We start from the raw sequence: 15,776 nt of genomic DNA on the forward strand, positions 1-15,776 counted from the left end.
ATGCTGATAGTAGCTTTAGGGCAGGGATGGGCAACTTTGTTCACAGCAAGGGCCACATTCATTTAATTCTCACTGCCAGAGGGCCAAATTGTAGCAGACAAAAAACCATTACAGTCAATTATGTCTCAAATGTAACTCAACATATACCAGTGATCAAACATTATTATGGACATATTTCTGGTTTTCATGATTTCATGGCAGATTTTGTCATGTTTTATTTTTATTTTTCCAAATAATTGATATGTAAAAATTGACCTGAGGGCCACGTTGAGGGTTGATAGGGGCCGTATGTGGCCCCCGGACCGCCAGTTGCCCACCCCTGCTTTAGGGTTAGCATGTCTCGTTTTACATGGACATTTGGCAACATATATATTCCTGAAATTTTCCCTCTTCTTGTTTTTTTATTAATTGGTTAATTTGTTGAAATTTGTGAAAGCATTGAAATTGGAAAAACTTGTAAGATTATTTAAGCTCATACGGTTCGTAACCTTCAACAAAGTTGTACAACTTAACCCTTCTTTTCACAGTATCTGAGCTTATACCTCCCTTTAAGTGTAAAATCAGAGCTGCTAACTACAATGGCTAACTGTTAAAATGGTGCTTTGGTTCTAATTTGGTTCCCACCTTTTCTTTCTTGTCTGCTCCGGCTCCTGGATCCATCCTCCCCACCAGGGGTCCCTCTGCTGTGCAGCACACCTGCTGATGGAGCGCCACGCTGGGCCGCGGCTTTCTGCTTCAGCTGGGTCACCCGCCTGGCCAGCCTGGAGCTCAGAGCGCTGGGTCGACCTCTGTGCTTACAGCAAGCTTTCATCTGCAGACAGGGAGCGGAACAGCTAATTATTGACTAATTTCTTTCTGCTAATTGAAATATCCTGGAAAGAAGAAAAAACATTAGCGGCAGGAAATGGCTGTCAGTGCCAGAGAGACCGACCTGTGCTGCACTGAGGCTGCTGAAGCCGTGATTGGACATTTTCTTCCTGGCTTTTTCCTCCAGTAAATTCAGCCCAGCCCTGAAAGACATAAAAAGCAGAGCAGAGCCGCACTTACATGAGAATATATTTTTCATTAAGCTGTTCATAGAATCAATCAGATCACACTTTTATTTTTTTTTATCAAGGATGGTATTCTCAATAACTCTCTCCTCTCTCCTTTCTACTTTCACCTCCTTCTCTTCTGGGTTCATTCATTATCTACCTTTCTCTCACTGTTTTTTTCTTCTGTGCCTCATAACTTTGATGAGGTAAGAGACAGGCTCAGCTGCCCGTCTGCACAGTTTGACAGCAAACACAGAAATATTAAGCGCCCGTGCGAATATGAGACTCCTCGCATGAAAGGATGAGAATTATCTGGTGTGAAGGAAAGTGGAGAAGAGACGGAGAGAGAGAGGGGGATGAAGAGAACAGTGGAGGGGGGAAGGGAGGGAGACAGAGGGAGAGATGAAGCAGTCCCAGGGGAGTCTGTCCGTTGACCGGAGCTTCAGGGCCCGATCGATAAACACTAACCTCTATTGAACACTACTCCTCCTTTCCTCTCTCTCTCTCTCTCTGTCATTCCTTCATTGTATGCATACTCTCTTACACCACAGGCAGCCGACACACACACACACACACACACACACACACACACACACACTGTTAGCAGCTGGTGTCTGAAGCAGGTGAATCCTATATTCCCATAGAGAGAAGCTTTGGCTCTCAGCATCTCTGACGCTGGTAGAGGAGAGGAGAGGAGAGGAGAGGAGAGGAGAGGAGAGAAGAGGAGAGGAGGAGGAGAGAAGAGGAGAGGAGAGGAGAGGAGAGGAGGAGAGGAGAGGAGAGGAGAGAGTTATGGATAAGATCCATCTAAAAAATGCACCTCCCTGTGCTTCTAAGCCCTGAACTTCACTTCATTTGTGGAATAATACGATATAGAAATCTCTCTCTCCTTTTAATATCACGATGCTCCTATGCACAAACCCAGTACACAAAGTAATTATTTTCTGAATTGTGTTGTTTTGCTGTCTGATCTCACCTCCATCTGACACCTTTGGAATATAGTGAAATTCTGAAACATATGGAGGCCTACTTAGAGTCAATAGGCTTTAAACAAAGTGCATTCAAGACCATCTTACAGTGGCTGTATAGAGACAGATTGTATCAGGTTATACCTACACCAAAAGAAAAATGATTTTATGGGTTTTATCTATTGCTGCTACTTTGGAGGCAGTTAAATGCATGCAGCAACTGAGTCCAAGAAAAATTCCCTAAGGGGAAACTAAAGTTTACCCAATGGTATTGAATCGTATCTCTGTTAATTTGGTATTGTATGAAGGTGCCTTATTGTCACCTTTGTCTTCTAGCAAAGACAATATCTATTGTCATTTTCCCAAAATTGCAGTTTGAATACACTCAGAAATCAGGGAACCCATCAGCAATCGTCTTAGCAATGATTCAGGGAGCAACAGCCGAGATTTTGTGGAGTTTGTTGGCTGCATGTGTTGCATGCAGTTATCTCTTTATAGAGACTAGTGGAGGCTAGATCGTGTCAGGTGACCTCTGATGGGCTCTGAGGATCAATTACAAGCCCATGAGCTCCACTTTCTTTGCCCTCCACACAGACTCTTTTTATGCAAAGAACCAAAGTCCAGTGGAAGGCTGGAGGAAAATTTAACTGAAATTTAAATGGAAACTAGAATGCAACAAGTTTTTTTTTAAAACATCCTAACCAAAAATGAGCCTTTATGAAAGTGGCGAGGAGATCTTAGTCGCAGGAAGATTTCAGGGTGAGTCTCCCACTGCTTTTGTGAAAACAGCTTAAGAACCTTTGCACATTGTGTCTATGGGAACAATTTCCTGTAGCCAGAATATTGCACAAAAAAAGCCTTCTCAAAGGAGTAGATGCTGTAATATCAGAATAAGATGTTTAATCACATGTCCACACTTATGGACATAGGCTGTAGAGGTTGGTATAAATTGGGAATCTTCTGTTCAGTTTGGGATCGTTCTCTTACTCTCTACCTGTTTATCTCAGCACACAGCTCTCACAAGAAGATGAAAGCATAAAACAAATCATACGTCGCTTATTAATAACAACAGAAAAATGCTGTTCTGGCACGCAGCGACCGACGCTACTAATTAAACAAGTTCTGTGTGTATGTGTGAGTGTGTGTTTTAGGTGCGTATAACTGGAAGCCTTTCATTGTCGTTTTCATTAGCGCTTTCTAATCATGGTTAGCATGACAAACCTTGAGTTACTCTAATCATTTTATCAAGGCGAGGGGAGCACATACTAACAGAGGTGGGGCACCATGAGAAAACACATTCATCATTTTGAGTCTTGAATACCAGCTGTGTGTGTGTGTGTGTGTGTGTGTGTGAGTGTCACCAGTATGTGAGTGTGTGTGAAGGAATGTGTGTCGGCATCAAAGTGTGCACGTCTGAGGTGTTAAACTGTGTGGTTGTGTGTTGTAGCGGGGCGGGGGAGGGGGGCGGTGTTGGGTCGTTTATCACTGTAAGAACTGTACATCAGGACTTTGTCTGGCTGTATTAATGTATGCTGGAGGTTCACACAGAATCAGGACGTAATCAATGCGAGTGATAAATATGATTAGAAGTGATTAATGATGATTAATGAAGGCCTCATCTCCATTAGCTTCTCTCATTTAAAATCACAAACCGAGCCTACAGCTCCCATCACATAAAACGGATTGTGTGCATGTGAGCGTGTGCGAGCAGCTCCTTCCAGTGCCCAATCAAGCAAATCATCAGCTATAGAGCATTTGAATCAATTCAGCTGAAGAAGAACTTCTTGAAAATCAGCCGCGCTTTTGACTAAGAACACAAACAGAAATCAGGATGAATGAGCGGGGGCCTGCCAATCACACGCTGATTATACTGACGCAACATCACAGTACTGACCGGAGTCTCTTGGAGCTCTCTGCTGCAGCTGGGCCGGGGGTGGACTTGCGTTTGCGGGGGCGTCCGGGGCCCCGGCGGGCAGGGCTACGAGACGTCTCCTCTTTCCTACACAGAGGAGACAACGAGGAAGAGGAGAGAGAGAGAGAGAGAGAGAGAGAGAGAGAGAGAGAGAGAGAGAGAGAGAGAGGGATCAAAGATAAAGTCCGGACAGCAGAAGGAAGCTTGTATCGGCTTGCAGGTCAAACTGCATTAAGAATGAGCAGGCTGCAAGTCCTGATAAATCAGGAGGATGCAGCTTCACGGCAATATTGTGAATGCTGGAATGCACATCTTGATCTACACAGAAGGAAGTGTGTATATATGTGTGTGTGTGTGTGTGTGTGTGTGTGTGTGTGTGTGTGTGTGTGCGTGTGTGTGTGTGGGCTCACTGGTGGTCGTGTTTTCTCTGTAGCTTGGCCAGTTCCCTCTGTTTCTCTTTGTAGCGGCGCTGTAGCTCAGCCAGCTGGACACGCATGGCCAGCTCCTCCCCTCCCATCGTCTCCATGGAGCCCTTCACTGGGCACACCTGACACACAAACAAATACACACACACACACACACACACACACACACACATACAGAAAACAAAAAGCAAGGGAATTTCAATTCTGAACACAGACTGAGTACAACAGTCATTCACATGTGAGGTTGCCAGCTTGTGTTTTCGGCAGCTTAATGATTTGATGGATTTTATCTTTAAAACGAGGCTCATGCATTTGATCGCTGACGCTTTTTACACATGTTTAATTTGTACAGCGCCATTTTTACTTAAAGGCAAAGGTTTGTGTGAGATCCTGGGAGCTGCATTTGGAAACATTTGCGATAATTGGCATCGACAACGTGGGGGAAAAGATTTGAGCACACTACGTTAAGAGTAAATGAAGCTTTAGTAATTAAAAGTTAAACATTGTGTTGTGATTATAAATTCATATGGACTGAATCATTTTTAATGATGTTATAAATATTTAGCTTTTGTTGCGATACACTTAAATGGGGAAAATGTTGGACACACAGAAACATGTTTTTGGTCTCACATCTTCTCCTCAGTGGAAAATTGTTTATAGTTCTATACTTGTTTTTTTTATATCTAAAAGAACAACAACAAACGTTATTTCACAGTAAAGGAACAATAATTATTTAAACTCAGAATATTCAGACTATAATGTAAAAAAATGATTCCCTGTGTAATTTCTGAGTTTGACCGTTTTTTAAGCTTAGTTAAATAAACAAATTAGGTGTATTTCTACTGTATAATGCTTCTCCACATTTTCCACATGACTGCTTCACGTTTGCATGAAACAGAAAAACACGCTCTCAGTGAAGCCTCACCGGCTCGTGGCGAGGAGTCCAGCTGCACTTCCTGCGCAGGTTCAATCTCTTCCTGATCGGACACTGCTGCTCCGCCCCTGCATCCACTGCCCCTCCCTCCATTTCCAGGGCCCGGGCGGCTGCGAGGGTGGCCAGACTGTGGAGGTCAAAGGTCAGCATGTCTTCACCTGCACAGGGAGACGGAGTGTGTAGGGGTTTAGATCGCTGCGTCACACGGCGGCTGACACCATGTTGTAAAATATGTTTGTGCGCTGAACAGATTTATTCGCTGAGCGATGAAACGGTGTCTTGAAAAGTGGTGATATTTATGATATTAGCTGTGTAGTTTATTTGATGTATACTTGTTTTGCTGCTTAATCGTACACACACACGCACAAACACACATGATGGGGAGCGGGGGGGAGAACGATCTCTACATCTGTCACTGTCATTAACTCTGTCATTGTCACAGCGGTGACAGATGAAACAGAATATTCATGAGACAGTTCTCTCTCTCTCTCTCTCTCTCTCTCTCTCTCTCTCTCTCTCACACACACACACACACACACACACACACACACACACACACACACACACACACAAGCAAACAAACACACACATCTATGCAAATACAACATTCAGAATTCACACATGCAGCTGAACTATTTTTGCTGAGCTGCGCAGACATGGACGAACTGCATCAGTGTCTGTGAGGAGGAAGTGGAAGAAAAGAGAGCAACTGGGAGGAAGAAGAGGAGGAGGAGTATGATGGGGAGGAAGAAGAGGTGTGCAGCGCCGTAAGAAAAAGGGAGGGGGAGGGGGGAGCAAAGGGGAGGAGAAGCAATAAGAGGCAAAGTGTTTATTGAGCTATCTATTTATTCTCCTACATCTCCTCATTATGGACATGGACAGAATCCAATTTCCCGTCAGAGGAGAGGAGGGAAGGGAAGGACGGAAGGGGAGGAAAAAGGAGGAGAGGAAAGGAGAGCAAAGGGGGAGAGGAGAGGAGAGGAAAGTAAAAGGAAAGGGAAGGGAAGAAGAGAAAAGGAGAGGAGAGGAAAGGAATGGGAAGAAGAGGAAAAGAGAGGAGAGGAGAGGAGAGGAAAGGAGAGGAGAGGAGAGGAGAGGAGAGGAAAGGAGAGGAGAGGAAAGGAGAGGAGAGGAGAGGAGAGGAGAGGAGAGGAGAGGAAAGGAGAGGAGAGGAGAGGAGAGGAGAGGAGAGGAGAGGAGAGGAGAGGAAAGGAAAATGAAAGGGAAGAAGAGGATAGGAGAGGTTTGACTGGATCACTGTCTTGACGCACTGGAGCTGCAAGGCCTACTCGCTGACATCTGACATTATTAAAACCTGTGTGTGTGTGTGTGTGTGTGTGTGTGTGTGTGTGTGTGTGAGAGAGAGAGAGAGAAATGGAGACAGAATTGCAGCAAACAGAAGAAGAACAAGGATGGAGTTATATGAAAAGAGAGAGTGCAAACGAGTAAAACAAACGGATATGGGAATGAGGAGTAAAAGCCGAGCAGGAAGGAGTAGAAAGCGTCTTTTGTCCTGTCCCGGCTCGCAGAGGTCAACGCCATCTCATCTGTCAGACCCTCCGAGCCAATGGCATGCTCCGGTTACTCTGACAGGGTGACATCACCGCTGACATCACCACTAGTTTAGTATCCCGGAGGATGGCCGCCAATCGATAGATACCTTCCGCCACACACACACACACACACACACACACACACACACAGTAATAACACCGTACTGTGCCCCTAAAGGGGGGTGTAATAAGAGGCTGCACGGGGGGATTTCGAGGGGGAAAAAAAAACAAAAAACAGGGGAGGAAAATTAAAAACCATTACAGTTCATATGGGTGTCGTCATCATTAGAGGCCATTAAGGAAGTTTATTGAGCTGAATTTTTTAATATAAAGAAAATATGAAGGAATAAAAGAAGCTATGACACAAACAGCCCCCTCTGCCTGGGTGTGAAGAGAAGTAATGATGCTAATTTATACAGGAGGGGGGACATCTCTCTTGATTCTTTAATCTGTAATTGCAATCTCGAAGGAGCTGAGATATCCTTCCGCATCAAGGAGCGGGCGTAAATGCATCTGTCTGGGATCGGTTTCATCTCCCAAACACATTCATGACGACAAAAAAAAAACGCCATCAGCAGTATTAATAACGTTCCGTGTAGCGAGTCCAAAGCTTTTTTTTTTTTTTTTCATATAAATAAATGTGTTGCAATTTAGAGAACATTTTCCACCCCGCGACAGGACTTATTGATTTCACACCTATTACACATGCTAACCACGTGCACACACACACATAAACAAATGCACACTCACACACTGTGCGCAGACAGCTGCACAGCGCCCTTATGATTTTTACACTTATTAATTCCATCAACAAGACTTGCAGCGGCAGGATTTACACACAAGATTACATTGGTTTAATAAAAAAAAAAAAAAAAAAAAAGGAAGCAGGTGAGGGGGAAAAAATAACAAAGAGAGAGGAGGGAGGAGAGGCATGAGGAGGCGCAGGCAGGGAGCAGGCAGCCTGCTGCAGAGACACATAGACACTGATGGAGGAGAGCAGGGATTCATCTGGGATTACTTAACAGCTTACACACACACACACTCGGCGGCAGTGCATGCGCGCACACAAACGCAGGGCGAACGAACACACACAGATGCTGGCATAAATAAAAACACTTTCTCTCAGAGGGATGAGAGGAAAATAGGAGCGCTTACAGGAGAAGTGTTTTAAAGGAAAGGGTCTAATTAGCAAAGCAAGACGCCAGAGCCTGAGGGACACACCGGGCAGAGTGTGTCTGTGTGTGTGTGTGTGTGTGTGTGTCCAGGCTTGTGTCTGAAGCTCAGCGTGTTGGTCCGTCTATGGGCCCCTCCCCCCCAAACACCACACAATCACACACACACACACACACCCTTCCCCGAGGTAAAAATGTGGTCTTTCGTCAAAAGCTGAGGAAGGAAACAGGGTAGTTAGTGGGAAATATGTGTGTCCATGTGTGTGTGTGTTTATGTGTGTCTCAACATCTGGGTCGCACACGTCTCCCAGACCTTTTTTGTGGTTCACTGTAAGTGTGTGTGTTTATTTAGGCAAAAACAAGTAGGCTCTTTTTTCTTAATTAGATTTTTTTACTTGTTTTGGACCTATTTTCACTCCAAAAGTTTTTTTTATGATAGAATCAGCCAATAAAAAAGAATCAACTTCTGGGATGATTTCTTTGTTTTGGGTTTGTTAAAAAAATATTTTTTAGTGGCAAATAATTGTAGATATTCCATCATAGTATGAAGGTCTACTTAAGCAAAGGGGACAACTTTTTCAAAACTCACCCTCGTTGCCTTCCTCTTTCCCCTCCCTGCTCCTCTGCTGGATCTCAAGCTCGGCCAGTTCTCCCAGTATCTCCATACCATGGTGGGCCGGAGGACTTGGGGCCGGAGTGGCGGGTACAGGCGGGTACAAGGCATCTCTGGTGGCGCACAGAGCCGCAGCAATCAGAAGCTCCAGACTCCACATGTAGGCACCCTGGAGCTGAGCGGCTGAGCCCGAGGAGGGAGCGAGTGTGAGGTCGGAGGACGTGGGAGGAGCAGGAGAGTCCTTGATGAGCTCCACTATGTTCTCTCCTGGACACATTCCTCTGCCTCCCTCTTCCTTTTCTTCATCAACAACCTCTACATTCTCTCCATCCTCCTCCATAGGCACAGAGACTTTACATTCTGTCGGTTCAGGCCCAGTTTTCTCCTCCTTCTCCTCCATGTACCCTTTTGTGTGTCTACTGTCATCCTCCTGCTCTTTGGACAGCCGGGGCTCATCCAGGCCGGCCTCATGGCCAAAGCAACCCAGAGAGAGCTCTTTTAGGGCTTTGCCTTTGGCTATTGTTGGGCAGGCTGGATCTGGGACTTGAGTGGGGGAAGGGCAGGGCAGCGATCCAGAAATCTTGCTCTGAGGCTCTGAGAAGGAGAAGCCTTTCACCTCCTGACTCTTTTCTTCCTTCTCTTCCTCTGAAGCTTCACTCTGGGACTCCACCACTTCACAGTCTCTCCCATCTTCTTCTTCTTCCTCCCTCCTCTTGTCTGTTTTGGGGATGGGCTGGATGTTGTATGCATGCGGGAGGGTCTTGGAGTCAGGCTCTGCTGGTTCTGCCTCCACTGCGGCTTCAGCCAATCGCGCTTCGGGAGGCGAGGGCCCGGCCTTGAAACCCATGGTGATTGGAGGGTAGGTGTAAACAGGTGGCAGGTCTGCAGGAAAAAATATAAACGTAAAATAAACATCAAATATTAAACAAATTCTGCACTTTCATTTTTTAAAGCATCTTCAGAAAATAGATCTCTACTCTAAAGTCCAGCTTTTAAAATTCATTGCCATTCTCTTCAGGCAGACTGGATGAAGCATGTTTTTACAGTAGGTATAATACACTGACAGCAGGGTGCATGTGTACAGTAGTTTACTGTGTGAGCATGTGTTTTGTAATGTGTGTGTATGATGAGTGTATAGATCTTTGTTCTATACCGATGACCCCCTGCCGTTCCCCTGTGATTGCAGCGTTGGCCCCGGCTCCCCTATTATTGATGGTATCCCTCCGCCCCCCCTGACAACACATCCAGATGAATGCGTATCCTTCCACCTGTACTTCTCAAGGACCTCTGAAGGATTAGGAGGGTCTGTCTGAAGATTTCACTGACCTTCCTCTTGTGACACACACACACACACACACACACACACACACACACACACACACACACACACACACACACACATGCATGCTGGCAGGTCACAGACACACTCACTGAGTGCCCATATGCTTTCTGTGACCTTAATGACTGACCTGCCCGCTGTCCCTCTTTAGCTTGTGCAGATAAAACATGTGCGCACACACATGCACACACTCAAGGACACACAGAGCGGGGGGGATCATCCATGCTTCAAACAATTTCTGCAAAATCAAAAGAATACCACGCTTCAAAGACCAGCATCACCCTCCATCTCTCTTCTCCTTTTTCTACATTTTTTTTCTCTCACTCTGTCTCTGCGATCATATTCCTGCCTGATATCTGTCTTTTCTCTCTGGATTCTGGATATGTGGCTGTTTTCTTTTTTTAATTCAAACATTAACATGATTTTTTTCTACATTTACCTGGCTCTAGTGATTGTGGGTAATCCTGAGGTGGCTGTCCCTCCCCTCTCTCGCTCCCCCTCTCCAGCCCCTTAGACAGGAGTGATGGAGCTGGGCTGAGCGCCGGGGAGCGCGGCGCCGCTGCGGCGGGGCTTGGCGCAGGCGTGAGAGGGTTCGGGGGACGGGATCGCCTGGACGGGGAGGAGTGGTAGCAGGGCGACTGACGGCTGCTGGGACACATCCCCGGAGAAGGCGTGGGCGTCTTGGGCGGAGGAGGCGTGTGGGAGAAAGGTTTGGCAGCATGGGAGGAGGTGGAGGATGAAGCAGAAGACGAGGAGGAAGTTCTGAGCGCGGATGATTCATGAGGAGAGTCGTCTATAGTGATGGCATGCTCCTCATGTTTTCTCTGTTGGAGAGGAATTGGGGAAGAAGAAAATAGTTGCTTTAGGAGTATCTATTTGCCTCATTTAACTTCCTTAAAGCCATAGCCATTCCACCCAAGTAGTGTAAATGAGCTAATAACTTCCTGATATATTATGTGTCTAGAAAGAGATGTTTAAAACTGGAAAGGTTAACAAAGTTTATGCACAGACATAACTCCAAGGAAATCTTATAACAGCAAGTCTGAAATTTTGGAGGAACTAGTACCTAGATACAATCCCAGGGACTTTATTTAACCCCTTACTGTTGGGTAAACACAGAATACTTCTGATTTCTTCAGTACATGTTTTTTCTTACATTTTAACCAATATACCCAATCTTCACAAGGACACAAAAATGAGCAAGAGAAACCTTTTAGTGATTTGAAAAGAGCCCCAGAGAACTGTGCTTCTTGTGCAAACATGGCTAGAGTCAGCCACACAGTTTGATTGCCAAATGATCTCGCATTGGAGAGTGCAAAAGTCAGTGACGTCCAAAAAAATATTTGCTGAGTGTGTCTTTTGCATGTTCTCTCTTGTTTTACCATCGGGGAAAAATCTGCACTTCATACTTTACTCGTACTGATTTTTTACTCTTCACTATCTAAATGAGGAAGAAGGTTTGCACATGTTTTCCAATATGTCCACACTTCCTTATCTTAATTTGCTCACTGTTTCACAATAACATCTCCACAGTATTTCGCATGTTTTAAACTAAAATGTATCCTCTAAAGTGGTTGTTTTACCTGTCCTAATGAGTGCCGCTGCATGTTCTCCATGGCCCGCTGCTGCTGCTGCTGGTGCTGCTGCTGCTGCTGCTGGTGCTGCTGCTGCAGGGCGTATAGCTCCTGTTGCCGTAGGAACGAGGAGCGAGAGTAGACAGGGTGATGCTGCAGGTGGGAGGGAGGGCCTCTACCTCCGTACATAGGGGGCCACAGACCTGACTGCTCTAGAACATCTAGAGGAGAAATATGAAAAAATGGCAGATGAGAAATAAGAGATTGTTAAGCATTTTCTTAATGAGAATATTTGGTTTAAAAATGTGTTTTTTTGAAGTAAGACATTCCTTTTGGTTACCTTGCATAATTATACCTTTGAAAATAATAGAAAAATTATAACATAGCCGGTAAAGACATATTTGCATGGCCAAAGCTGCGCATGAAATTATTTTAAATGAGATGCTATTTGTGCATATTTGCTGGGAATGTAACAGCTGTCTGCAATTCAACAGTTTGTATGTTGGCCTCAAAGACACTAAAAGAAATCCTGCTGCAAAATATTTCAGATTCTCTCTTCACCTTCAACAACATTCCCCTAAAAAGTATTTCTATGCAAGGAAACAGACATTTTCATCATGCCCAACACCACCCCTATATGACTTCAGATACACACATGGCTACACACAAAAATGCATACACACATGCACACACACACACATCCCTCCTTGGCTGCCTTGTCGCTGGGAACCTTTGTTCTGTGAGATTAGCCTGAGTGGGCTAATGTTTCCCAGGGGAAGGGTTCAGTGGATGCACTTCCCCTCTCTGCAGGAACTCCCACGGAGCGAGGCGAGGGAGGCGGGAGATAATTAAATTTCACAGCCTGTTTGCAAAGCAGCGTTGACACACTCACTCACACACACAGACACAAACACACTCACACACACGCACTCTGTTCTCTCTCTCGAAAATATCTGAGATGTGCAACACAACCCCCTAACACTGAACGATGATGTCTCATATTGTTCCAGACGTGAAAACAGCTAACTTTAGATGACCAAGTGCACACACACACACACACACACACACACACACACACACACACACACACACACACACACACACACACAGTGTAGTCCAAACACACCAGTGCTCCACCACAAAGAGATGAACAGCAGTTCAGTTGGTTTGCATAACGCTGGGCACATGCAGAGGGGGGGGGGGGGGGGGCACTGGAATAGCTGCTCCCATTAACGAAGCTATAAAACACAGTCCCACTGACAGAGGGACTTAGTTGAGCATTATATTATGATTAGCCAATGATACTAAAACTCTGGGAGAGAAATAGCAGCAGCTCCGATGGTACAAAAAGGGGGGAGGGGGGGATAGTGGGGCAGTGAAGAAAGCAGTGAGTATGTGCTCTGCTGGTTGTGTGCGTGTGTTTGTTGTGAAAGGGGCACTCAGCGTACCGAGGGGATGATGAGGCCCCGCTTCTGTAGGAAGAACCACCAGCGGGGAGTTAGGGTCTTGGGTGAGGGACCCCAGGACGGGCTGAAGAGGGCTGGGCAGACCGGGAGGGAAGCCTGGGGTCATACCTACGTGGCTTAAACCTGGAATGAGGAGGCAAGGCAAGTTTGTTTAGAACCAATCAAACAAAGCGCTTTACTGAGATAAAAACAGTATACATGAAAGGAAATACAACTTTAAGCAAAAATAAGACATTTACATATAAATATATATCAAAATATAAGATCAATAAACAAATAAATAATACATAAAAGTAGGTAAAAAAAGTGATTAAACTTATGGTAGGCAGCAGTAAGTAACAGTGCCTCAAAGTTTGAGAAAAGCTCTAAAAGCTTTGTTCTACTATTGCTCTGTTCTGATTCTGGGAATAATGAGTAAACCTGTCCTGAGGGACCTGAGGGGTCTTGATGCCCCCCAACGAACTAGCAAGTCTGATAGGTATTATATGATTAATATGCTGTTTGATCAAGAGGTAAGTGCCGGTTACTTGCAGCTGTTTCAAAGAGGACAAGAGGCTCATTCATTGCTGAGCAGGTGGGTTTTGGTTACATTGACCATACTGTTGGATCTTCTCTTACAACCAGAGGTTAACAACACAAACTGAGCTGGATTCTATAGCAATTCAACATGAATCACGTATCCATATTATTAAAACGTTGAGGTAACAGCTGCTTTTTTCCCCTCAAGATAACGCTCCCAGGGTCGCTGGTAGTGCAGTGGTGCAGTGGTTAGTGCTCCACCACTCTACTCACCGTATGAATGCCCCATCCAGAGGGAGGGACTTCCTGTTCTCTGCATCCAGTGGTGGTGAGCCGGGTGAGCATGTGCAGCATGGTCCCCACCTAACTGACTCGCACCTCCAGGAACCAAGAGGTGAGAGGTCAGGTCACCGTGGCAACTGCTGGAAGGGTGAATCCTGGCGAACTCTACGCGATCCTTATTTTCCCTGTAGTGGTGACAGGCAGGGTGAACTTTTTATCATTATCTTGATTATCCCTCTTATTGTCATCATCACAGTCATTATGATCATTATCTTCATCCTTGTCATCTTCATTACCACCACTACCATTATGATCATCAAGAAAAGGAAATATGACGGCAACAGGAACAGCCATCATCTTTTAGCCCGGTCTATGAGTCCTCATTATATGTTTTCTTCCCCTAATATGACTACATAATAAGAGCCAGATACATCAGAGACATCTGTATTAGTGCCTGTAACATTAATGCAACACATCTCTTCTTAGAGAGAAAGAGAGAGGGGGGGGGGGGGGGACAGAAATACCACATCAAAGAGTGAGAAGAGTAAATGGAGTGAGGGGATGAGAGAAAAGGGAAGCAGAGCCTCAGACTGGGAGAGAGAAGGCAAGAGAATACAAAGTGCAGCTTATCAGATGAGAGCAAGACTGAAAAGATGCTTCCATGTGTGTGTGTGTGTGTGTGTGTGTGTGTGTGTGTGTGTGTGTGTGTGTGTGTGTGTGTGTGTGTGTGTGTGTGTGTGTGTGTTATTTTTTGTTGGTGTCTGAGAAGTTAGTTGTACCTGATGATCATTTCTCTGTCTCTGTCCAGGTGATGAAGGCTGATCTGCTCTTCTGTCATCCTCTTCCTGTCCTCTGCCTCCCGACCAAGAGGATACACAGGCCTCGACACTCCTGAACAAAATTCACAAGGAGTTTTACAGTTACAGCAATATGGAAAATATCATTATTACACAACGTTTTAACAATACGTTACGGTACAATATGATACAATATACTTTATATCCCCTTGAGGAAACTTGTCTTGGTCTCTTTACAAAGTTGGTCTACCAGCACATACTAAAAAAAGATATAGTTATTTGCTCTGATCATTGCATCTCTGAAATTGTAGCTTTGTTGCCAGGGGCGTATCCGGGGGGGGGGGGGTTGGGATGGCATGCCCCAATTGAAATCTTATTGGTTAACCCAATCCTCCAAAACTCTGAACTCTGTATTGGGGCCTTATTGCACGTTTTCTTTTGTTTCTAATTTAACTTAAATCGTCTTCTTGAAGAAGGAATCATGGGAAATTGATATGTTCATATTTATTTTGAACTGTAATGATAGTATACAATTATATATGATAAGCTAAGACAGAAATGGAATTTAATTTGGATGTGGTGGTTGTTGTGTTCATTCATACTTGAGGCCAAACCTGCATCAGTCAGCAGTACCCAATGTGGGAAAGCCCAGCCAAAACAAATCTGGACAGGGGGGGCTGATGGCCTAGTGGTTAGGTTGCGTCCTATGTTGGGTGGCCACAGTCTCCAAGTGGGAGGCACAGTTTCATGTCATTCCCATATCTCTATATATCACGAGTTCCTACTCTGTCCACTGTCCTATCCAAATAAAGGCAAAAAGCCCCAAAACAAATATTGAAAGTAGAAATCTGGACACGCCCTTTATGACAAAAAGAGTAATTTTACTGTCACTAGAAGGCCAATGTCAACAACTTACGTACAACATTATGTACAAATAAGTAGCCTAACTCTTCTTTTTTTAAATGGAATCCGCCATAAACCTTCATATCTGACATGCTAAAGCTCCTCTAGACATATATAAATGTCTGGTCAATTAATGGCAGAAGAAAGTCCCCACTGATGTCCAAAACGTCTAATAATGTAAGAATCCGTACAGAACTAAAGCTGTTCCCAGCTGTTTAATCTTGGATTTTTCCTTTAATGCCGTCCAAAGCACAGAAATAGCATTAATTGACTTTAGTGCAAGGA

At 44.9% G+C, this 15,776-nt stretch overlaps 1 protein-coding gene across 1 annotated transcript in view; it reads right to left on the bottom strand.

Annotated features, from left to right (window-relative positions):
- Positions 1-15,776, bottom strand: part of bahcc1b (BAH domain and coiled-coil containing 1b) — a 71,955-nt gene that overhangs the window by 13,666 nt on the left and 42,513 nt on the right. Inside the window, exons 6-16 of the mRNA XM_061028879.1 lie at positions 14,571-14,682; positions 13,783-13,976; positions 12,973-13,113; positions 11,534-11,745; positions 10,390-10,774; positions 8,588-9,493; positions 5,265-5,431; positions 4,325-4,461; positions 3,897-4,001; positions 932-1,010; positions 625-811 (exon numbers count right to left, since the gene is read on the bottom strand). Coding sequence (XP_060884862.1) covers positions 625-811; positions 932-1,010; positions 3,897-4,001; positions 4,325-4,461; positions 5,265-5,431; positions 8,588-9,493; positions 10,390-10,774; positions 11,534-11,745; positions 12,973-13,113; positions 13,783-13,976; positions 14,571-14,682 — 2,625 coding nt within the window. The remainder of the gene's footprint in view (positions 1-624; positions 812-931; positions 1,011-3,896; positions 4,002-4,324; positions 4,462-5,264; positions 5,432-8,587; positions 9,494-10,389; positions 10,775-11,533; positions 11,746-12,972; positions 13,114-13,782; positions 13,977-14,570; positions 14,683-15,776) is intronic.

The sequence above is a fragment of the Labrus mixtus genome, chromosome 21, assembly GCF_963584025.1.
Source record: "Labrus mixtus chromosome 21, fLabMix1.1, whole genome shotgun sequence".
Taxonomy (NCBI): Eukaryota; Metazoa; Chordata; class Actinopteri; order Labriformes; family Labridae; genus Labrus; species Labrus mixtus.